We start from the raw sequence: 23,865 nt of genomic DNA, 5'->3' as shown, positions 1-23,865 counted from the left end.
AACATAAAGGCCTCGAAGTCTAAGAAGAACTGCAGTTTAACAAGCTAATTGAAAAATAGGCTCAGAGAAAACTAGTCTTGGGTTAGAAAGTTACAAGTTCCTTTTATTTTTTCCTACATATCTGAATGATTAATTTCAAGGCATGAGTATTTTGATTACATCAAATTCAAGAAAAAATTTTAAGTTGGTTTCCTGCTATACCTACCAAGTTCAGGTGATAAATTAATTTTGCTCCCCCACTTCTTTTTAATCCAGGCCCTGTAGTCAATCACTTCTTGGGTCACTTTGATGATTCTACCTAATGTGCTAAAAAAATTTTTCAATTAAGTATTAAACAAAGACTGTTGGTTACATATTTGCAAGCATTGTAACAAGCAACCAAATTATGCTAAAAGTCAGACACCCCTAACCAAAGAATCCTCTTGAACTTTCATATTTTTAGTGCACAATTTAATCCACTGAATCACCACCGTTTTTATATTAGTATATTATTTTTCTCCTACTATTCCAACATGCAAGCACTGATAAGTAAGAATTTTACTCTGTATTTCTAAATGGAGTGCATCTTAATTATCAAGAATGTACATGCTGATACCAGTGTACTTGTTAAAAGCAATTTATGGATCTTGCATTTCTCCAATCTGTATTACAACGCAGAATTATTTCGACAGAATCTGGATTACAACAGGTATGGGATGCACTGAAGACACCAACATCCCAGCACAGTAATTGACTGTCTGGAGACAGATGCCTTCATTAATCCTTGCTTACAGATTTACAAGACCACTTAAAAGGTGTTAAGGTCCCCACAATTATAAAGGAAGTACCATGGATCATGAGGTAGTGGAAATAAGAGACTGGCTCCAAGACTGGAATGAGTGAGAATTTTAAAAAATTTGTAACAGTAGGAGGCTCAAAGGAAACGCTTACCTGGTCCTGCTGAACAGTGACTAATTATCAAAATAGAGTTTTCCCAACATGCTTTCCCAACATTCAGCCATTTGAATTGTACTTCTTGAGCAGGTACTGTCTTCTTGTCTGAGAGCTAAATTTTCAAGCTTTCCTTTCATCAGAGACTAGTGGCTGAAACACTAACTATAAGCTCCACACTCCAGATCCACAAAGAAATTACTATCGTACAGAAACGGACTGTGGAAAGTTATCACTTTGGAGAAGGTAATGTAATTTTAGTTTTGAATATCTTCAATGGTTACATTAAAGTTTATTTTGTATTTCACATCATAAAGGTACATTCTCTCTGTACTGGAGATTTTTTTGGTTTAGGTCTATAATGGGAAGGCAGGACATACAAAGCCTTGATGTACTCAGAATACCTTTATTAGGTCGTTTCATAGCAATGCTTTGAAAAGCATCACTAATTCTCCTGCTGTCATAGGGATTACTATTTCACGCAAGACCAAATACCACATGTTCCATGTTAGTATTCCAACTTTAAGGAGATGTCACTGTTAGTACTAAAAAAAGTCAGTCCAGCATTTTAAGGAAACACTGAACCAAATAACAGCATCTAAGTTACAAGTCCAATAGCTGCAGATGGGCCAGCAGGACAGAATGCATGTCATCCACCATTCTACTTATGTAATGTAAATAAAATGATGCATGATGGAAATCAAAATCTTGAATTTCACATGCAGAATTAAAAGTGTGATTATCACTACTCAGCAGTTAGAGATCTGGGTTATAATAGGTAATTCTTTGGGAACCACAGTTCAATAGCTAAGTAGAACACATTAGGAAAAGGACAAATAAAACAGGATTACATTTTGTTAATGTATACTCCCATGATGTAACAGCATTTTAAATACTCAATGCAGTTCTAGTTTCTCAATCTCAAGAAGGAAGTTGAGCAAGAGGAGACAGAATGAAGACAGGGATGACCAAAACTGCAGAAAAATCAGCTGTGGCCCTAAAGCTGTAGTTCCCAAGACAGCAATGCCAGCATGGGACTCAAGCACAGACCTGCTGGGTCTCTTCAGCACCACAATAAGGAAGGAAATCTTGCAGTTAAAAAGTTGCACCTGAGAATGCCTTCAGAAAGAGTTGAGCCTTTACTCCAGGACAACCTATAAATTTCACAACTACCACCAGCTGTGGTCTTAGAACCAGAAAATGAAAAGGGACCAAATAACACAAGCTCTTACAGATAAGGAGTTTGCCAAGCTGGGAGCTTCTTAGAGTACTTTCCCAGAAGCAAAATCAAGAGTCATGACTTCATATACAACAAGGAAAATGAACAATAAAGGCTGGTATTTTTATCAGACTCGGTGACTGATACACCAAAAATGCCTGCTATCGAATAGATATAATGGGTAAAACTACTGCTACAACAACAATTGTGCCAGAATTGCACACAGAGAACTGGGGAATATGTTCTCTCACCAGTTCCTTCCAACGAGCACAGAGATCAAACCCCTAAACTCTCATTTTTTGTAGAAAGAAGGAAATTCACGAAGTTATAAGGTCAGGAGTTGAAAGAGAGATCCATGCTACATTGCTTGTACAGCAAAATTAAAAACATTCATTATGAGACATCAGAAACTGAAAAGTGACTGGGCTATACTGCCACATACTTAATGTAGCAGCAAAGAGGAAGCAAGTGTGATCAAACTAGATATTGATCTCAAAGAATACTATTTCCTATGTATGGGACTTGAGCATATCCACAGGTTCAAAGAACAATTTTTTTAAATAAGCATTTAAAAGTTATGCTTAGATCTGTTTTCACCACTGAAAGTGCTTAGGAACAAAAAACCCTATTAATCTGCCCTGCCTTTATTACAAGAAAACTTCACACTTTAGAGACTTTTTATTTGATAAGGCCAGAATTTCTATAGATGTACAAGACACACACGATTCTTCAAAGATGCCTGGATGGAAGACATGGAAAAACTGGTTAAAAAACTTAGACAGCTCTCCTGTGAAAGATGCCCCTTTAAGGTTTTTCCCTTAATATTATCACAGAGCAAAATCAGGAATAAGCTAGTTACATGTCTAGTTTATTTTATAATAAGAACTTAGAAGTTTCTCTTTTTAAACACTGCAAGACCTCAGTTCACAGGGACACTTTCTAGCTGTCATTACAGCACAACTACTGTGCAAAACAATCTTAAGATCACTCTTAAAAGGTTCAGACTGATAACATCAGATTCAGTAAAACCAAATAGGTAAAGCTCCAGCCAAGCTCCACATGAATGAGGTCAGTAGCAGAGCATGAAAAAACATCAAGTCTGTGAGAGAACAGTCAAAATAAGTGAAATATCCCTAGGGTATTAAAAGTGCAATATAATCTAAAAACAAACTAAGGAGCACCTTTGAAGGATCTGGCTTGAGCATGAGGATTAAAAAGAACACCCTCAAACCTTTACCCTGACAAACACTCTGCATAGGAGAAGCTGGTATTGCTGATACCCTTTAAGAGAAAGCAAGCATTCTAGTGACACCACCACCATTCATTCAAGACGCGAAGCAACGGAAGAGGTGTTTCAGACAGCGCATTTCTCCTCTCTGTGTCAGCAGATCTAGCAGGTAAATTTAACATTCCTTCTGACAGCTCCCAGAGCTCCCAGAACTATTTTGGCCAACCAGTGGCAACTCAAATCTAACAGACAGACCTGTCAGCAGTTAGATCAGTTGAACTGGAAAAGAGACCAAACAACTTTCCAAGCACAGAGGTGGAAAGATAACTTTCTATATGGCTCAGACTACAGTTGTTTTGAAGACTATCACCTGTAAACGACAACCCCTCAACCACCACCAGCCTGTTGGCGTGACTGTCCCTTTCCCTCATCCACCTGCACCATGTCTGGTATCATTACAGAAGACTTCCAAAGTCTTACTTATACTGAAGAACACATGAGAGCAGAACCAAATCTTACATCCTCATTTCATATGACCTCAACTGCTTCCCAAATATAACTACACAGCTGTTTAGAGATGCAGTCTGAGCATACATTCCTATGTGGACTATGCAACAGACCAGCGTGTCAGCCAACATCCTGATCTGCAGAACATTCATATTAACTATGGACGCATCTTTGTCACATCCAGATTAGCATAATTTAAGGCTGTGAAATGGCTCTTGACCCAAATGTGAACTCCTCCTGCTTTTCTTGCTTCTGATCTGTCCATCATCAGTCATATGCTGGATCAACTTCCTGACATGACAGAAACATTGAGATATTTGTTCTCAGTCAGACCACAGACTCATCTTCTGACTACAGGATTGCTAGAACTGATCCAAGGCAAGATTTGGACTGAGAAGAAAGGAAAAGCACAGTTGACGGGAGATAATCCAGAGGTAGTTAGGCTAGACAAGGTATAATGTGAAATTACACCTTAATATAGAGGCCATGGACATGATAGTAACACATAGTCCACTATTTCAAAGAAAATGAATCAATAAGGAAGAGCTTCTTGCCAAATATCTGCAAATATCCTGCAGTTCATCAAGAAACAGAATAAAATTGGAAAAATGGTCAGACTTGAAACTGTATCCAAAGAAGAGCAAGGAAGCTGATCAAGGAGGTGGACTGTAAGTCTTAAGAGAAACAGCTGAAAGAACTGGGGTTGCTCAGCCCCAAGAAAAGGAGACTCTCTACAATTACCTGAAAACAGGTTGCAGCCAGGTAGGGTTTGGTCTCTTCTCCCAGGTAACAAGTGACAGAACAAGCTGAAATGGCCACAAGCTGCACCAGGGGAGGTTTAGATTGCATATTAGGAAAAATTTCATCAAAAGGATCATCAAGCACTGGAACAGGCTGTCCAGGGAAGTGATGGACTTACCATCCCTGGATGTATTTAAAAGCCATGTAAATACGGCACTGAGGGACATGGTTTAGTGGTGAATGCAGTGGTAGCTGGGCTAATGGCTGAACCCAATGATCTTAGAGGTCTTTTCCAACCTAAATGATTCTGTGAAAACATCACTCCTCAGACTAAGAAGTTAGCTCACTTAAAATGACACACTCTTCTGTAGAGACAGGCTATGGGCAAAGACTATAGTATGTGCTTCAAACAGCTTAGTAACACCAATGCTTAAGCATGAGATAATCTGTCCATAACTATATTTTAAAACTAGACTCATGTCTGTGGCCCTAAATACTAAGAAAGTGATCATGATTTTCAGTCATCTTGGCTGAAGGTAGAACACCAAACTTTACCTTGCATACAAGTTGTACAGATTCAAAATGGATCAGTCTCTTCATTTTCCTACCAGGAAACTCCTTTTTCCAAGATGACAGGAAGCTGTTTGCTCTAATAAAAATCAACCAAACTGTCTATCAAACTCTCCTGAGCTGTTCTTGAAAGGGGATGGGTGAGATTGACTGGGGACAAAATAGCTTTAAGGTAATTTCTGTAGTTGTAGGAATTACTTCAGGATTACAGCTGATTACTGTTTCCACTTGGCAAAAAGCTTTTCCATGACAGAAGGTAGCTTTCAACCCCCACTGCACCTCAGATGTATTTGGAAGCTTGAATGAAAATGGTGGCAAGTCATTTGAATCTATTCCCTATTATTCTGTGGGACTTGTTACTACAGAACATGGCAAAGAGAAAGGTCTATGCCAAAGGACTAAAAGTTGACTTCTTTTTCCCCACTGGGAATATCAGAAGCAGCAGGTGGCTAGAGAGCCTCAAATTAACTCAGACATTTGGTCATTTGAGTTAGGCTGACCCTGGAAAAGAGCAGTAACAGTCATCAAGAAAGATTTGAAATCTACACAATTGAATTGTGTAGATTGAAACCTTGAAACCTTCCCTGGAAAGAGTTGATATGAATTCAAACACATCAGACAGTTCAAGAACAAGTCATTCCACTTAGGGAAAAGTTAGCCCCAATTAGGACAAAACTGAATAAACTCAAGTCAGCCTGGGCAGTTCAGCCTCGTGCAAGTTCTATCCTTTCAGGTACTCTTCATTTAGTCTCAATCCTTCTAGTAGGATATCACATCATTGGTCTTAAAGGGAGAACCATTGTTTATAGTTATATTATGGTTCAGCCTATCACCAACAAGCCTAGAAAAGGGAAAAAAAATTATCAGATTAAAAGGCTCCTGGATGGCTAAGCTTTAGGTCAGGCCACCAGAAAAGTCTTGATACAGAGCATAGACCACTCTGTCTCACAGGTGGAAGAGGGATCTGAAACACACTCGGATTACCCAAGCACATCAGGTTTAACTGTGAACCTCAGTTCCAAACATGGACTGTTGAGATTCCACAACAAAACTTGTTACTAAACAGCTCGTCATCCACCTACAGGTCCCTTGGCACTGACAAGATTGGTTCTGGAGGAACTATTTGTATATAGGACTTTACTGAATGCTGTTCCTCTTGTGACACCTCTGACAGAAAGGCATGACAGGTTCTGAAATTCAGACATCACTGGCACAGACAGCCCAGAACACGCAGACAGGTCAGACACACGACACCTGAACACTGCTGCTTGGGACTGTTTCACAGGTTTGAAGTTGTGCCAAAATCCAAACATTTTCCCTAATATAGTGAGAAGTGCAAGTACATGTGAAGTGCACGTATTGATGACACCTGAAGCTTCTATTAAATGCACTGCAAATATACTTTTTGATGTCTGAAATAAATACAGATACCTCACAACAGAATGCCATTATCCTTCAGAGAAACAGAGAAGTTAATGGAGGCCAGGACCTAAGACACAAGCAAAACTTCAGGAATCCCTAAGTTGTTCTATACTTGGGTAAGAACAAAGTTTCATTCAGTACCAAGAATTGCCAGGCAATACACATTTAACAGACAGACCTTTATCTTAAAACAGCAGTCTCAAATGTCAGTGGGTAACACTGTACCACTCCCTCTGTACCTCCATCACAGTTCAGTCTCAACCTTTGTGAATTTAATACCACTGAAAACCTAGAGGATTCACAGGCACTATTAAAGTATTGCCTGTTTTAAACCCACCAGTGAAAGACAGCATTCACTTTGATGTAAACTAACTACAGAGAAACTATTTTAACAGTGACATTAATGTTGGAAGTTCACATCATGACTAGAGTTGGTAGCCATATCAAGACAGTTTACATGTCTTTTTACACCCACCCCTCCCTGTGATTAGCTGGGGAGCTCAAAGCCATTGGGATTCTATGGAAGTCTCAGGGAAGACATACTTTGATCTAGCCCAAATTTATACTGAGAGTTAGAATACCACATACTAGAGCAGACACATGAATAGAAATGCAACATGGCTGCCAGGCCTTCTTTTTCTTTCTCCTCCCCCTTTCAAAAAACAGAAATTGCAAAGGTGAGAGCTGAGAAAGTACTGGTTGTACAGTGTTTCTATGAAAGACACTAAGAACTGCATTAAAAATGGCATGTCTACAAGTATGCTACTTTTAATGGCAGTCCTGACATTATGGTCAAACTGAACTGATTCTTTCAATATTTTTAATAAATTTTTAATATAATACTTTTAATTCTTCTTTTAATTCTTAAATACATATCATGTCTTTTAAAACAGCTTATGGGGCCATGTATTAAAGAACTAGGGAAATTCTTAGCCTTGTTGTCTAATTTTCTGTCTAAACAGGCAATTTGATCACACACGTTTCTTTCTGCCATATTACAGACATACATCACACCAAACATTAAAGCAGCAAACCTTCCCTTGAAATATTTTAGGCAGAATGTTTGAGGAAACACCAATTATCTTCTGGCTCCCTTCCACAATAACAGAATCTCACATTGGACTCATCCTGGGTTTTATCATATTCTCTTCATTTCAATGCTGCACACTGAGGCGTTGCACTCACATATCCCTGGGCAGCTTAAATTTTTGTGCAGATTTCAATACAGCCACATTTAAACAATAAGTAACATTATTCCTTTTATTGATCTAGACCCAAACATTCCTAATTGACTACACAGACAAATGGATATTTAAAAAGTGAACTAATTACCTCTCAGAATCTCTGTTTGGATATGATCTTGCAAGTGGTGATACTGCATGGCTAAGAACAATGTAGGCATAATCAAAAACTTGTTTCACTTGCATGGCACCGTAAGAACTTCTGCCAACGTCGTTTCCTGAAATAATGTGACAGTCATCAGATCATCTTTTTTTAATATCAGTGACCAAAAAATTATTCATACTTAAAGCTCAGAAGCCTTAACAACACAGCCTAATTCTGTTCAATCTGTTTATCCCATCCTAATCACATCAGGAACAACTAAGTGTGCCTATCTCAATAGAAGTTAACCTTAGGAATGACACTTAACGTTATGCATTCAATTTACCACTTTTAAAATACTTGTGTACCAGCACCTGAAAGAAACAGAGCACAGAGATCAGCTTAAAGCTCTTACAGCTGTTTTTCAAGTGTGAACCTACCAAGCTCAAAGCATCATGTCTCACTTACCAGTAGAGTTTCTGTAGGCCAAATTCAGTTTAAAATGACATTTGTGCAGTCGTATTGTCTTCAATTGGGTCAGATATATGCACATCAACCCCTACTTAACCTTATCAAAACTAGACATTAATAGACCAACTCATACAAACTATTTATCTCCACAGGATAAATCAGTTGGTCAAAATCTACCACAGAGGATTCCAGAAGTTTGTACAGTATTGTTTTTTGATCAAGTTACTGGTGCTCTCAACTGCTCTTCTTTAGGCATGAGTAACATTTAAATCAGAATTCCTTCCAAATCCACTGTCATGTGAGGAACTGCAGAAGCTAAGAACATGGTACAGTTTCTATATCAGTGAAAATATACAAAAATTGGTCTCCCATTTGATACCTTTGACTTTTTTCTATTAATAGCATGAAACGTGGGGCTTTTGTAGATATATTTGGTACCAGACACCAAAAGTTCACTGTCAGCATTCAACTTAAGAAACACAAATAAAACTTCCTTCAAATTGCTTAAAATACAGACTGGGTCTTGAGTAGGTAGAAAACTTACAGTGAAAGCTTCCCTCCTTCAAAATGATGTGTGAAATGCTGTGAGAGCACTGGAGAGGGATAAACCACTGAGCATGATTCTTTAAAGCTTGAAAATCAGATCAGGGCCCATAATTAAAAGAAATTAATGAAAAATGGCATTTTGAAAATTGATGGGTAAAAGACAGAATCTATTCTTTGGAGGACTGATTCAGACTTCAGAGGAATTTTTCATTCCCCTAAGCGTTTTGTCCAGCAAGCCATTATAGACAAACATGCCGAGATCTGTCATCCAAGGGGGAAAAATGAAACAACCTTCACTTGACTACTTGACAACACATTTTAATCCTTCAAGGTTCTACAACCATAATGCCACTCTAACAGAAGAGCATAATCAGTGAAAACGGACTGAGAGCAAGAGCATTTTGGGAAAACAGAACTTTTCCAATAATTTACATGGTCAAATAAAAACTGAACAAGAAATACTTCCTGAAGTATATAAAAATACTGAAGTAACTGAGTATCTTGTTCTGAGCGCACTGCTGCAGTATGCAGCAGCTACTAGGCTCAAAATTACAGAAGCCTCTTTAAATGATTTATTTACTATTGGACTCTATTCTGAAGTAGAAGCAGAGATCCATGTGGGCTTAGGGCAGTGAATCTAGGAGAAGACATAGTAGTATTCTTCACAGACGACTTCACAAATGACTTAGTCCAACGGCAGCTGAGAGAAGTGATCAAGGTATTTCAGTGGTAAAGAAATCAGAGCAGAAAAATGTTAATTCTACTAGAAAAGTAATGATTAATTCAGTATAGGTTTTTCAGAAGCAGGACACTTGTGTCCAGCAGCAGTTGCCACATAATGGCACTGTTGTGCCAGCAAAAGAAATCATAAGCCTTCCCTAATCCACTTACAGCAAACTTAGGCAGTTCAGTTTAAATTAACAAAGTTGTATTTGAGTGACAATTGAAGTAGATTTGAGAACAGAGGCAAAACGGCTCATGCCTAGGTTCCTGGACTGCCTCACTCTGCACCTGTAATTAGTTCATAAAGTGTCTGAATAAACAAGTTTTAATCAATTACACAGTCTGCAGAGCTTCTGATTTACACTGCAGTTGGAGCTACTGTGAACTGTACCAGTCAACTCTCAGAGATGGCCCTACCTAATCAAGAAAGCAGCATATTAATAAAGCCAAAAGATTGCATATTTGCATTTGCTGTCCTGAATAGATTTTCCTCTGGGAGATCACTCTCATTAGAGGATCATGCCTTACACAATTGAGCATCCTTTTTTTCTCACAATCTGGACTGATCAGCTAAAACTTGTAACCCAAATGCTCTCACTTTTTAAAAAAACATACATACTTCGATCCTTAGATGTACATTAGCAGATAACAATGGTGTGTGATTTCATGTATAATTCAATCCTTATTCTTTCTAACAAAGCCTTCATCCCTAAAGGAGCATGTCCAAAGTTTCTACCACTTGCTATCAGTATCTTTTAGCTGAAGCAGTTTTAAGAATACAGCCCGGAAAAGGTAAAGGTAACTAAAACTAAAGCAGACGCATTTATATTAAGCTATTATCTAGTAAACACCTTTTTGTAAGTTTCAGCATTAAAGAGGTTCTTTCAGATGCTAAGTTCAATGTATTTGTGTATTTTTATAAACATGTTTTATACACACAAATATATATTTGCAGGTTCTAATGACAAATAGCAGATACTGAAAAGCTGCAATGAGTAATTCTGGGCAGCCACTAAGGCTAGAAGAGACAATCACACCAACAATTGTTGTCAATCTAATTACTTCCTGTACTTGTAACCCATCCAGATGCAGAAGCAAGCAACAAGAAGCGTAAGTCCTTCAAGTTAAAGAGTTTCTTTCCAAACAAAACACATTGAATTTAAGGTTTAGAGCTTCACAACAGCAATTCAGAAAGAAGAAAAAGGGATGGGAGGGAAAGGAGCAGTAGAGGTGGAACTCCCAAGTTCTAAACTCTGTGTTAAAGGGCAGCAATTTAACTACTCTAGCCACTGACAATCTGAAACAAGATCAAAATCATTCCTGTTCTGAACACCAGAAATGACTGAAGGACCTTGATAATCACCTGATTCCTAAAGGCACAAAATAATAAGTCTCCCTAACAGTCTGCTGCATAAGTGCCAAGCTTGTTTTACAACCACAGATTGAAAGTTTGTCACCTGCAATCAGAGTTATGCCTTCCAAGACAGCATGCTGCTAGAACAACATCACACAAACCTTTTCTAAGATGGTATCATCTACTCTGCTCCAACATATTCCTGTGAATACACTTCTGAGTGCCTGGCTTTGCAATTCTCCTGAATAAATCCTTTTACTTTTTATACATCAAAAAATAGGACAATTGCTTTGAGAAATTGAAATGGTGCAGCTACAGGATGTTGACAGAAACTCTCTCCTTTTGGAGGATGTTAAGGGAATGATTTTCATCTCACTACCCTATCCTAGGACACTAACTCATGATGAGAGATGTTACATGATTTAAAAAGGTCAAGTATACACAACTTCTTCAAAATGCATCACCAGTAGATTAGTCTGATAACTCAAATCCATACAACAACACTTCCCACTTTAAGTGTGGATTCCTGACATCTTTCTTGGAATCTTGGTTCTCAAATCACAGAAGTTATCATTTTCTGGCACACAATAATAAATCTTTCAAAATCCCAGAGGAAACCCTACAGCACCCAGAAGAATCCAAGCAAAATGCATTACGACCAAAACAGCAACACAACAGTTTGATGCCTGTTCCTTCTAAATCCGGGAACTAACAGAAGGTACTGAGCAGGTAGAACTGAAGCATCATAACCTTCTGATAACACCTTCCATCTGTTAGCCAAACATCGCCATTTCAAAGTGAAGAAAACACAGTTCCTCCAACTTAAAGGAACTAATCCCACTAAACGTGTTCCTGTCCCCTACAAGACTGCTCAAAGCCATTCTTATGAGTTATATCCTTCAGCATCCCACTGCTGAACTAGTGCATAATCTACAGGAGGGACTTTTACACAACTCTGAGAAATTACTACGCCTTCTTTTTATCCCTATATTTTTTGTCACATTTTTGGATTACAAAGTCATTTTTTGAAGTCTTCTTCCAAGGCTTAACTGGAACTTTAGAGACAGTTGTGATCAGGTTAAAAAAAAAATTGAAAAAAGATTAAAGACTTGCGCACACAGTGCAAACACAGGTTTGCAGGGGCAAAACTCTGTAACAGCTTATGCTAATTTAAGTCAAGAGACATCTGTGTCCACTCTACCAAAATATTTGTTCCCATCTCCTTCACAGTTCTGCCACCAGCCCTCACAGAGTTAGACACCGAGAGGATCTGAATGCAAACTAATCAGAGATGATGACTCATCAACTGGGCAAGGACCTGAACCCTTGGAAAAGTTTTTTGTACTGAGATAGAAGGAAGAACAGAACTAAACCAATCAACAGAATTCTTGACATTATCTACATACACTTGACAGGTAATCTGAGATAGGTGACTAAGTCTAAATCTAAGGAGGCTGTACTCATGTGATCTCATTGAAAGAGCCATCCTATATGTTCTATATAATTTTCCTCCTTGCTCCATCAGGTAAGTTCTGAAGGTCTGTATTAGCTGTCAGAAAATATTCCTATAGGACATAGTGGTCAGATAACTTCAAGCTATTGTCAGCTTTCATTTCCATTGCCAAAACACTATCTGCTGCAAGAATTACATTATCTCAGCCCATATAAACTCCTCTAGAATTTAATTCTTACCAACTCTTTGATACCATACAACTAGATACTTTTTTTCTAAACTATAGTTCTTCACAGTTGCAAGATTTACGCTAGGAGGAACAGCACAGAGCCCTAAAATTTAATTTTTCTTCTCCAACACACTATTAGCAGTGATTAAAACATTATGTAGCATATGCAATTTCTTCTCCTTCAGTCCTCAGTAGATAAGAAAGAACAGAACTGGCGGGCAGTGGATGTTTTTGACTCTAAACAATTGTGGCTCATGCTGCTATTCAGATGGATCTTCAGGCAAGTAAGTACAGAGCTCCTGAAGGAAATCTCAATGACATAATGGCAGTTCTGCAAAATCACTCACATGCCTGGCCAAGTACAAGAATCATGGTGGACACAAACTCAGAGCTACAAACATATCAGATATGTGGTTAGACAAATGAGTATCAGAGCCTGCAATGTGTTCTAAAGAACTATGAACATTCAGCATATTGAGTATTTCACAAGGTGCCAGACTTCAGCTCCTGATCCATGGTATTTGCTTTAATAGTGCTGTACATAAGCAGTCTACGCACAAGATGTGACACTATGGAATTTGAGTGCCAATTACATTCTAGAAATACTAACGCTTTATTAAAAAGCTGTTTTGGAATTTTAGCTACTTGTGGCAGTCTAAATAGAATACAAACTGAGTACTTTAAAGTTGGAAATGTTTTTGAGGCTCTCAGCCAAAATTAATCTTGATTATTCTGAAGGTTACTGAATCAAAACCAAATCTTAAAAAAAATTAATTTTATGTTAGTTACTTTCAAAAGTACATGCAACCATAACTGACATTCTCTAAAGATCCCTGTGCTGCACAGAAGCCAGTCATGCAAACAATTCTCCACACCACCACCAGCCAGTCCCCTGCTGTATATTTATGGATACACACCCATGTTCCTATATGGTCTCTACAGTACCCCCTGCAGGACAGACACCTCATCTGGGGCATTTCTTTCCCATATGGTATAATTTATCTGAACTATGGCACCACAGACCGTGGTGAGAAAAGCTACACCTTCCATTCTCATAATGAACAATGGAGAACTGTTCCTACTAACAAACCCTCTCCCAGGATTTCCTGGACTTCTTCCTTTTACTGTCTCTCAGTGCTGTCAGAGACCCTTATTATATACTCAACACAGTTCTGAATCTCCAGTGCATTATGCAACTGCACTGTGCCCGTGCAATTCAGTTTATTCAGGTTATGAATCTTGGGAGACTTCAGGTCCAGATCCCTTAGCCCTTCGCCATAACTGCACCTCTACACCAGCAACAGTCTCTTTCAGTGCAGCTTCTTAATTTGTTTGACAGACTAACAGAAGCTGTGAATCACAAGCTGAGCCAAAGCCCGTATTGCAATTGTACAATCTTACCAGGCAGGAGAGGATCTTCAATACATAGCATGGATGGTCTGTATCCATTAGTCATGACTTTCATGATTTCTTCTTTGGCAATATAGGCACCTCCATTTTTTATTCTAATACCAGTTTTCAAGTAGTTAAAGTTCCTTCCATAGAGTTCAAAAAACTCTATTAGAAGCATTCCAAGGTTTTCATCAGCTCTTCTGGCATCAATTCTTGGATGCAGCTGTGACAAAACACAGGTTTTGATTATTAAAAATTAATAGTTTTCAGACCATTAAACAGGGTAACAAGAACCTCTCATTTAAACAGCTGAGTATTATTTCACAGAAGTCTCAACTCAGTCATTCCTTCTTCATGAATTTAAACTACTCTCACACAACCGAGAGGGGGCAGCACTTCAGCAGTATCTGGAAGCCCAAGAATTCTTTCAACCTTCCTCATGGCTTTTTGAGGCTTAGGGAATTCTTTCCAATAAGTCAAAAGCAATAAAGAAGTATTGCTTCTACTAAATTACAGCTTAGTATGTACTAATTGTTGTAATTAGTTAGCAACAAAGTAACATCTGATTCTTCACAGAAAATCTATCCCTCAATGTTTTCAGAAGGAGGGGCAGAATCTATCTGTCCCAATTAAAATACAGTTCTTGTCTATCTCCACATATTATATTTGGTATATAAAATCGATAGTAACATTTCAACAAGCAGCAGCAGCAGAGAATATGTAGTTTTTCCATCACCACAGCTGCCAAGAGATGCTAACTCCATACTTGTTCATACCTGTAGGAAGCGTACTGTCACAAAAATTTTTTGGAAGGCATTGTGACTCATTTGTAACACTGTAGCTCAGTTATTTCATCAGTTATGTACAGCATATGTCAGTCTAATGCATGTCAAGACCTAAACAACACAATTAAAAACCAACCTGACTGTTGGATTTCATAATTTTAATAAACACTGAAATCAACTACTCTGCACATTCAGTATCAGTAGTCTAGGAAGCAACAGACAAACTGTATCCTGGCAGATCTACGCTACACCATCAGGTACCATCAGGCAACACCATTCAGGTACACACCCTGGTACAGAAAGCAATGCACAGCCCCTATGCCTTTCACAAGGCTCCTGCTGCTGTTTCACTTCACACAGGGAAGAGAAGTTCTTAGATGTTTGAGAGGTAGTCCATAGGAACTGCCAACAGCCAAACGCTTAGAGCCATAACAACAAAGCTGTGCATTGCGAGGGGCGGTCGGAAGAAACAGTACAACAAAAGGGCATAGGTACAAAAATCAAAATATTTTAAAGAACACAGAAACAAATAAGGAACAGACTTACCTGCAGGAAACTAATTGCCATTAAAATTAGGCTGTAAGAGCTAATTCCACCAGTAAAAACTTCATTCAAATCCCTCTGAAGGAGGAACTGTTTTAATACTAAAATCAAATAAGGCAGCAAAGAATATTTCTGCAAAGCAAAGTAAGTCTTATCAATTACAATGTCAACATTCCAAAACAAATTAAGAACTACGCAATCTCAATACACAAAAATTCATCTAATACAAAAGTATTTTCAGTGATGTGCTATAAAGTGTTTCCATAGGAAGAACTGAAACATGAATTTTTTTATTCTAAATGCTGATGAATAGACTTTGACTCTAATTTGATGGAAGAGTTTACATATAAAATTTATCCCCCCCAAACATTAAGATTTTTATATCCTTCGAGTGCCAGTGTCACTTACTATAGTCAAAACTTTCAATCTGAATAATACTTTTACTGAAGAGCATAAAAGGATACTTTTAAGTATGTAGCTACAGAAGAATTGGTTTATGGAAGTTTAGCAAGACAGTATTCATAATCAAGCATCACTGAAATTCAAGGTAAGCAAACCTTGAAAACAGACTTCCTTTAGAAGCAAAGTTTAGTACCTATCTGCAGATCTAGACATGATTGTAGAAGTCCCTTCAGTGTACAGGTTTATTCAGGCAAACAACTAGCACTCGAAGGGAACACAAATAGAAAATAAATTAAAACATCCATGTTTAATTAATGAAAATAGTCTTCAGCAGTAAATTTCAAGCCATATTAAAAAAAGGTTAGCTAAGCATTTAAGCACATCCTTGGTAAGTAGTATAACATTCACTATATGGCTGGTACCTTCATGTATTCCTTGATAAATCGAGCTGCCTTCACACCAGTTTCTACATTAAAACTGATATCAACTTTCACTTCTGTCTCCTGGTCAGTAAGTTTTATTATTGGTACCTGAAAAGATTAAAACAATTATGAATCCCCAGAAATACAACACTGGTGCTATTCTCTAGCTTGCTCGCTTAAGACACAGAGATACTACCAATGCTGACTAATGCAACTATCAAGTCTGTCTTTTCGAGAAGAGGTAACAATCCTAACTTGACTGACAAGTAAACATTTTTTAGTTTGGTGATTAAAAACATGCACACGTACAATTACGTTAACTTACAATCACCGTTACACCCACAGCTGTTGGACATGTGACTTCATAGCTGCAATACCAGTGTTTTGTAAGACAACTAAGTTTAGTTAATTTAACAACTCGCTCCTGTTAATAGATGCTCTAACCTAATAACCTGCAGGAACTGAACTCCTCTGACCCAGCACTATGCCATTCACTTGCTAAACTGATAGAAGACTAACCTAGCAGAAAGCAATGTCTGTTGGTTTATCAAGCTGAACTGGTTCACTGTAGTGTCAAATGAAAGCCAGATGAGACAAAGCAAAGCAGAAGTAGCAGTACAGCAGCAATAAATTATTAGATTGACTGAATATGTAGTTCAGCCTCACACCATCATCTGGAAAGCAGTAGCTTCCAAAACCATCTTAAATCATAACCTCAACCTCAGCTGACAGTATTTATTTTAAATTGAACTTTATGTATTTTTAATCTGAAATGGAAAATGAAGAAGAGTAGATGTATAGGTATAGCATCATCTTATACCAACAGCAGAAGGAATAAAATAGGAAAGGTTAGTAGAATTGTAAGCCTAGCCTATTGCCATTTTCCATCACTAACTGGTAACACAGATTCTGAAAATCCCATTTGTTCTCAAGTAAACCAAAGACTACCAGAGCTATTGTTATGTGCTGCTACTCCAACAGAAGCCACAAGAATATTCTGGACCTACAAGAGTTAGCCTGTTTTGGAGACCACAAAACATAGCAGCTTGTTAACAGAAGTTTCGAATACTCACCCCTAGTCGCCTGGGAAAACATCACTTGCTCAGTAACATAAAATTCTCATACATTAAGCTTTTAACATACTCAATGTGATTTGTTAGGTTTACAAGATAAATGCAAGAGATAATACTCATCAGTTTCACAAATTAAATAAAGCTCACAAGTAGCATATTTTGGAAGGGAAAAGCAAATGTTAGGTTTCGAACATTTCACTATGCCATTAGAAACAAGACAATCTGAAAATTGTTTTCCAAGACGGACAGCTCTAGTTAGTGGTCCCTGGTTAAACAAATTCCCCTCAAAGGTCAATGGAAAAACATTACGTTAAGACCAAATTTATTTTACTGGATATTTTGCAAATACTGCCTTTCAGATCCCTATTGACAACATAAGCACAAGATATGGCCTTCCAGCAAACACAGTACACAATTACCACTGTCTGTGTAAAAGACTACATGTTATTGCTAAGTACGTACAGATTCTACTGAAATCTTGCTCAGAGAGCTTAAAGCAATATAATTTGCTTCATGAATTAAAAACACATATTTACCACCAACATCTTAAGGGGTCTGAAAGTTTTTTAGTTCAGTATTCCAAAGACTATTACTTACCGTAGCTTTATCAAGTACTTTAATGGAATATGGTTCAGCCACATTGTGTTTTCTTAGTGCTTGCTCCAGCAGCTGTAAAGGAGGCCGTTCCCATTTCCCAAAAACAACCAGATCAATATCACTAGACAAAAAGAACACAGTATGAAATCCATTAAGTCTAAAGTATAATACACCACCAAAAAATACGATCAAATTGGCATTCTACATATCGCAAGTCCTACATGGTGATCACTGTGCAACTTTTAATCCAGGTTCCCAATTAACTCCTCTTAGGATTGTTAAGCAAGAGAGTCTACTGTGCTCTAGGACCCAAAGCAGCATTCTACTTTCCTGCCTCCACTTCTCTGATGAGTTCTTTGAGGTCCTCTCCCGCTCCCTCCCCTCTGACTTCCACAGCCCAATTCTATCCCCAACCATGTTGACAAGCACGTTAATAGTCCAAACCATTTTTATCAGTGATTGCTATTCATAGAAATGAAATTTCCAGTGCTTTCCTCCTGAAAATTTAATCACTGTAAAGACAACAGTCTTTTACACAGAGCTACACAGGTTTTCCACATCCATCAATTGAACCATTAAGTGATATAAAACAACATATTAAGTAAGACATTTTGCTCTCCAAACCAATGAGAATACACCACAGATGTATGAAGAGATGACTCTTTCAACGTTACAAAGTAACTCTGTGATAAGTGACACACTCTCAGTAATTCATCTTATTTAACAAAACAATGTTTACACAGTAAACAATAAACATTCATTTCCACTGTATGTTTAAAAGGGTCAACAGAGCAGTATGATGATACATAAAAAACTCATTGCAAATCTTGAAGTTCAAAAGCTTTTCCCTCTGTCACATTAAACACTAGACAAAAGTTTGACTGAAAGTTTGACAGGTTTACACATTCCAGTCTAAACTCCTCTTTGAAATTTACCATTTCTCTAAAAGGAAAACTTTATGTAAAAGTAAACTATTACTTACCTAGTTGGAAGATAAAGCCCTGTACTAAAGCTGCCAAATATCTGGACCTGAAAAAAAAAAAACACACCAAGGAAATATCTTGTAACTATGAATGATCACTTAATTTTACTTTCAGAAGACAATAGTTTTCTCGACTTGTTAAGGATATAGTCAAGGATATAGTCTATGTCCTTAAAGTATTATACACTATACTAAGCATGTACAACTACACTTTTTCTTACACATGCAACTTCAGAGGAAATTGGGTACTACTTAAACATGAAATAAATACCAATCCTGCTAACAGAGTAGAGATTTAAACAAATGCTTTTCAGTTTTTATTTCCAGTTTGACAGCTTTCATCAGTTTCCTTCCTTCCTGCTTCCTTTTTTCCTCACAGAACAGCTTTACTGAAATTGGAAGAGTTTAAGGGAATAAATTTTCCAAATTTTTAGGTTTAAAAAACAGCAAGTGCATCTAAACGTATAATTCAGATAAATACTCCAGATTTTAGTGTTAAGGATGACTATGAAGTAGCAGCAGGTGTCTTTGCGTGGAAAAGCAGGCATGCTGGAGATAAATCCACAGTCCACATCAAATATTTTTAGTATGCTTCCAGGTTAAAGAATTGAGACCTTCTTCACCCTCTGACAGAGCAGAGCACAATTGATAAGTTCACTTCTTTCTTCCTATGAAAAGGCTGGGCAACATTGGGTCATTTTAGCATTTCTATCTATTTCCACAAGGCAGAAAAGTCTTACTAGGAAGGAAAAACACAGGTAAGGATGAAGCAGATGAGTTTTACAGTATCTTTAGCTCAGTGCTGTGGCCAGAGGCCTCACTTTTTGCCACAGGAGGATATGAAATCACAGTGATCTGAAGCATTTTTATGCTTACAAATGACAGTGCTACTATCTGGTAATCATGAGGGTGATGCTAGAGATACAGTTCTTTTTGGATGAGATATTCTTTTTGTATGAGCAAACTTACTCATTGGGTAACAAAGTGTTTGAAATTACACAAACATTGGTTGCAAAGTATCTCAGGGAGTGCAATTTTCCTATTAAAGTAGGGCTAAAGTAACCTCCTGAATGCCAAATTCATGAAGAGTACAAAAAAAAAAAAAAAAAAAGAAAATCTGTGTTTAACTGCTCTTTTGTAAAACATTATTATTTACAAATATCCACAGTCAGGACTCCTTACAGCAATGGACACATAGGTAGTCAGTCTCACTTTAACATCCAAAATTAAGTTATAAGACAATCACTTTACAGAATCACAGAATCAACCAGATTGGAAAAGACCTCTGAGATCAAGTCCAACCCATGACCCAGCAGCACTCTATCAACTAGATGATAGCACTAAGTGTCACATCCAGTCTCTTCTTAAATACCTCCAGGGACTCCACCACCTCCCTGGGTAGCCCATTCCAATGTCTGATCACTCTCTCTCTATAGAATTTCTTTCTAATGTCTAACCTAAACCTCCCTTGGCATAGATTAAGACTGTGCCCTCTTGTCCTACTGCTTTATTACTTTAAGAAACGCACTACTTAAAGTGGACAGCTCTTCACACTCCTAGTTCTCAAAATGAAAAAATAATCAGTAACATTCATTAACCTGACATCTAGGTTTGAAGTCTCCCCTGTTTTTCAAAATGAACTGCCACATACTGCAAGAGCTGCGATATGAAGTCAATTGCCTTAAGTTTGAAGTATTATCTGTTAATTTCTAAAACATGGAATATAATAGCAAGGTTAAGTGAATCAAGCTCTACAATTTACTAGAGAAGCAAATCACAACTTAAATTACACTCACATCAGCTGTAGGCCAGAGATCTTTGATGACTGTTTCTATTCTTTTTACCACTTCTCTTCTCATAGCTGCTTCTTCAGGACGAGGGGACATGAAGTCATAGAAGTCAATTATTTCTTCATGTAGTCTAATGAAGAAAGTAGGATCAGTTATAATGACAATTTAACTATTACAATAAATTTTACCAGAAACAGGCCACAGGCTTTATTCAATATCATTCTTTAACCAAAAGACTCAGAACTTTAACTCTAGTAGACATTTACTAAATTTCTTACTGGCTCAACATTGCAAGCCAAATTCAATTCCTGTTTCTCTATGTTTATTTTCTTTAAAAAACAAAGTTGAATCTTAAAAACTATGTAATGACACAAATGTGAAATGGCACCAGAACAACTAAAATCTTCAAATAGGTTTATTCTTCCAGCAGTTCTTACTTCTGTGTATGTGGTAGCTTACACAGACTTGCAAACAGGCCACAGGCATTGATGCATTTCTGTGAAGGGCAATAAAAAGGACATTTGAGTATTTCTTGATATGAACATGTCCACTTTGACAAATGGGGATTCCCTTGACACTCAAGCCCTTTATTAGCCGTTCATTCACACAAGAAGTGACCTTTCCACTGAATGCAGAGTAAGAAGTGTTAAATATACTCTCAAGTGTAAAGTATTTTAATACCAGCGTTACATGAAGAGTTCTGACACTGGAACCTTATATACTTACTAAACCCTTTTGTTTCCCATCTCCCAATACTATAGAACACTTGCTGCCAAATTTGAGTTTTAAGGTGAATGCCACGTTTGCTTTTTTCAGTGGAAAAGCATCAAGCTACGCCAAACAAAAAAAAAGCAAATAACTACTGCTGTGATATTTTACAAAGACATCTTTTGATGTTGACATACTTTTAAGATTTCTCTCTAACTCAAGAAACATATCTAGTCAACAATGCAGTGAAATCCAAATACTGTCCTAAAACCAAAAATCAATCTACAGTTAATATACTTAAGCCTTTCAAAAGTAAAATTTAATACAAGTCCAGAAAAACTCGTAACTCTTCACCTGAGACTTCTGCAACTCATTTTAATAGGTATTTCCCCCTCTAACAGATAAAAATTAGGCATATCTGTTGGAGGTTAAGTGTCAGAATTCAATACACAAAGAGATTTTAGCAGCAAAGCACAAAGACACTTCCAAAAAGCATACATATTTAGAATTACTGTTTGCCCTTTCTCTGATCTTAAACTGAGCCTGGATCCCTAAATGAACATTTAAGTACACTGCAGACTTAACTAACATTTCAATCTGTTGATGAAATCTACTTGATTCCAAAACTTCCGAGCAAGACAGAAAATGCAAACTAACATGACCCTGTTTTGTTTACAGAAAGTATGCTATTTTCCTTTGCAAGAAAACAAGACCAAAGAATAAAATACTTGCAACACACCTAACAGCAGTGGGGCCAAACTGAAGACTTCCTATTCTCCTGCCTACAAAAATCTGCAGTAAGTAGATACAGGGTGAAAGCAACAAAAAGCAGGAAAGACAAAGGGGCAGCCATCCTTCCAAGCCTCCAGTAACTTCCTTTGGCATACTTCTGGGGTGGATCCCAATCATGATGCATATTAGCTCAAAGGACTTTTCTTCCATTGATTTTTCCAGGTCTTTCAGTCCATTTATGCTTTTGTCACAATGGCATTCTATGAGAATTTAAGTATGCATCAGAGTAAAGCGAACTTTGTTTTAAACTGTGGCCTGGTAATGATTTTATCTGATGCTCTTCTTCTCGAGGCAAAAAAAGTTATTACTGGCAGTTCATCTTAAAACATAACACTTCACAGGTTCTCAATTCATATCCATTTGTCTCTATCCACCAGCAGTTTTCCAAGCTACCAATCCTCATTGATTTCTCTCTCTCTTTACACAAAAGCAAGTCCAAAGTTTGATCACTGCTAACCTTCTTCAGCTTGTTTTCAGTTTGCACCACATTTTCTGACAGGTGGCAAACACACACAGAGTCAACACGGAATTCCGCCCTTCAGTCCAACACACACCTGTTTTCATTTTATTGTCTCTACATTTGCCAAGATTGCTGCTGCCACTTGAGTATACAGCTGCTCTTTAAAAGAAATCATTATGAAGGAGCTTTAAGGTGTTTTCTGCACAAAACTACCAACATAAAGCCCATCCACTGGGTATATTCAGCCTGAACTATTTTTCTTCAGTCATGATTCTGTATTTACTGAAATTCAACTTTACCAGTAATTTTATAATCTAATGAACAATGAAATCCCACTGCAACCGTCTGCAGTCAGCTCTAGCTTTCTATTACCTCTTCTATCCTTTTCTCATTCCTTTCTTCCCTCCAAGTATTTATAAATATATGGAGCAAACGCATCTTGAGTAATTCTACTGGTAATCTTCCCTTATTATAAAGTAAATAATTTATTCTTTCCTTTGGTTATTTCTAAGCAGCTAACCCATAAGCCCAGCAAATCTGTAACTGTTCAGTTTTTACATAGTCTTCAAAAAAGAATCTCAGAAACATTCTTCTGAAAAAAAAAAATCCAGCAGTTCTGTGTTATCAGACTGAACACAGGAATACAGATTAACAATTAATCCTTCCAGAAAATGAGACCTGTGAGACACAACTACCTTTATCAAAACATGCACTAGACCCTTTCTTTATGTTTGCTCATGCAAGCAAGTTCTGTTTTGTTACAGTATCAGCACCATCCAACCACTACAGGAGACATTTCTGGAAAAAAAAAAAATGCATTTATAGTAGCCATCCTGTATTAGAGGAGGAGAATAAAAGGGGTCTGAGTTCCCCTGTGCACTGCAACCTCTACCATACGCAGCACAGCCTTTCAAAAGCAGCCCCTAGTGTGTCAGTGAGCTCAGAGAAACAGCCAACACATAAGCACTCTCACTTCAATGCCCCACAGAGCTTCTGTTCAGATGATTAACACTGTCACAATTCTTAATCGTATCATGAAAGAAGAATACCACCCATCACTAGTCTACATTTCCTTCCCTGATCTACCTTGTACTATGAAGTCAGCTTCATATTTTCTACTTTGCACTGGCAAGACAGTACTTTGTTTAATGATTCAGTTTGCGTGGGACAACAGCAAAGGGCTAGATAATCAAAAATGATTTA

The 23,865-nt window shown here is 37.5% G+C and overlaps 1 protein-coding gene across 5 annotated transcripts in view; it reads right to left on the bottom strand.

Moving 5' to 3' along the window:
• The window catches only part of TENT4A (terminal nucleotidyltransferase 4A), a 59,954-nt gene that overhangs the window by 24,316 nt on the left and 11,773 nt on the right, over positions 1–23,865 (bottom strand). For 4 of the 5 annotated variants that reach the window (XM_027643956.1, XM_027643957.1, XM_027643959.1 and 1 more), the window contains exons 2-9: positions 20,709–20,832; positions 18,913–18,959; positions 17,931–18,051; positions 16,261–16,368; positions 15,440–15,568; positions 14,118–14,331; positions 7,950–8,076; positions 206–306 (exon numbers count right to left, since the gene is read on the bottom strand). In XM_027643956.1, coding sequence (XP_027499757.1) covers positions 206–306; positions 7,950–8,076; positions 14,118–14,331; positions 15,440–15,568; positions 16,261–16,368; positions 17,931–18,051; positions 18,913–18,959; positions 20,709–20,832 — 971 coding nt within the window. The remainder of the gene's footprint in view (positions 1–205; positions 307–7,949; positions 8,077–14,117; positions 14,332–15,439; positions 15,569–16,260; positions 16,369–17,930; positions 18,052–18,912; positions 18,960–20,708; positions 20,833–23,865) is intronic. The other variant, XM_027643960.1, reaches the window with a different exon arrangement.

Source organism: Corapipo altera, unplaced genomic scaffold (genome assembly GCF_003945725.1).
Source record: "Corapipo altera isolate COAL_440 unplaced genomic scaffold, ASM394572v1 24b, whole genome shotgun sequence".
Lineage (NCBI taxonomy): Eukaryota > Metazoa > Chordata > Aves > Passeriformes > Pipridae > Corapipo > Corapipo altera.
This window is presented reverse-complemented; position numbering and strand designations above follow the sequence as displayed.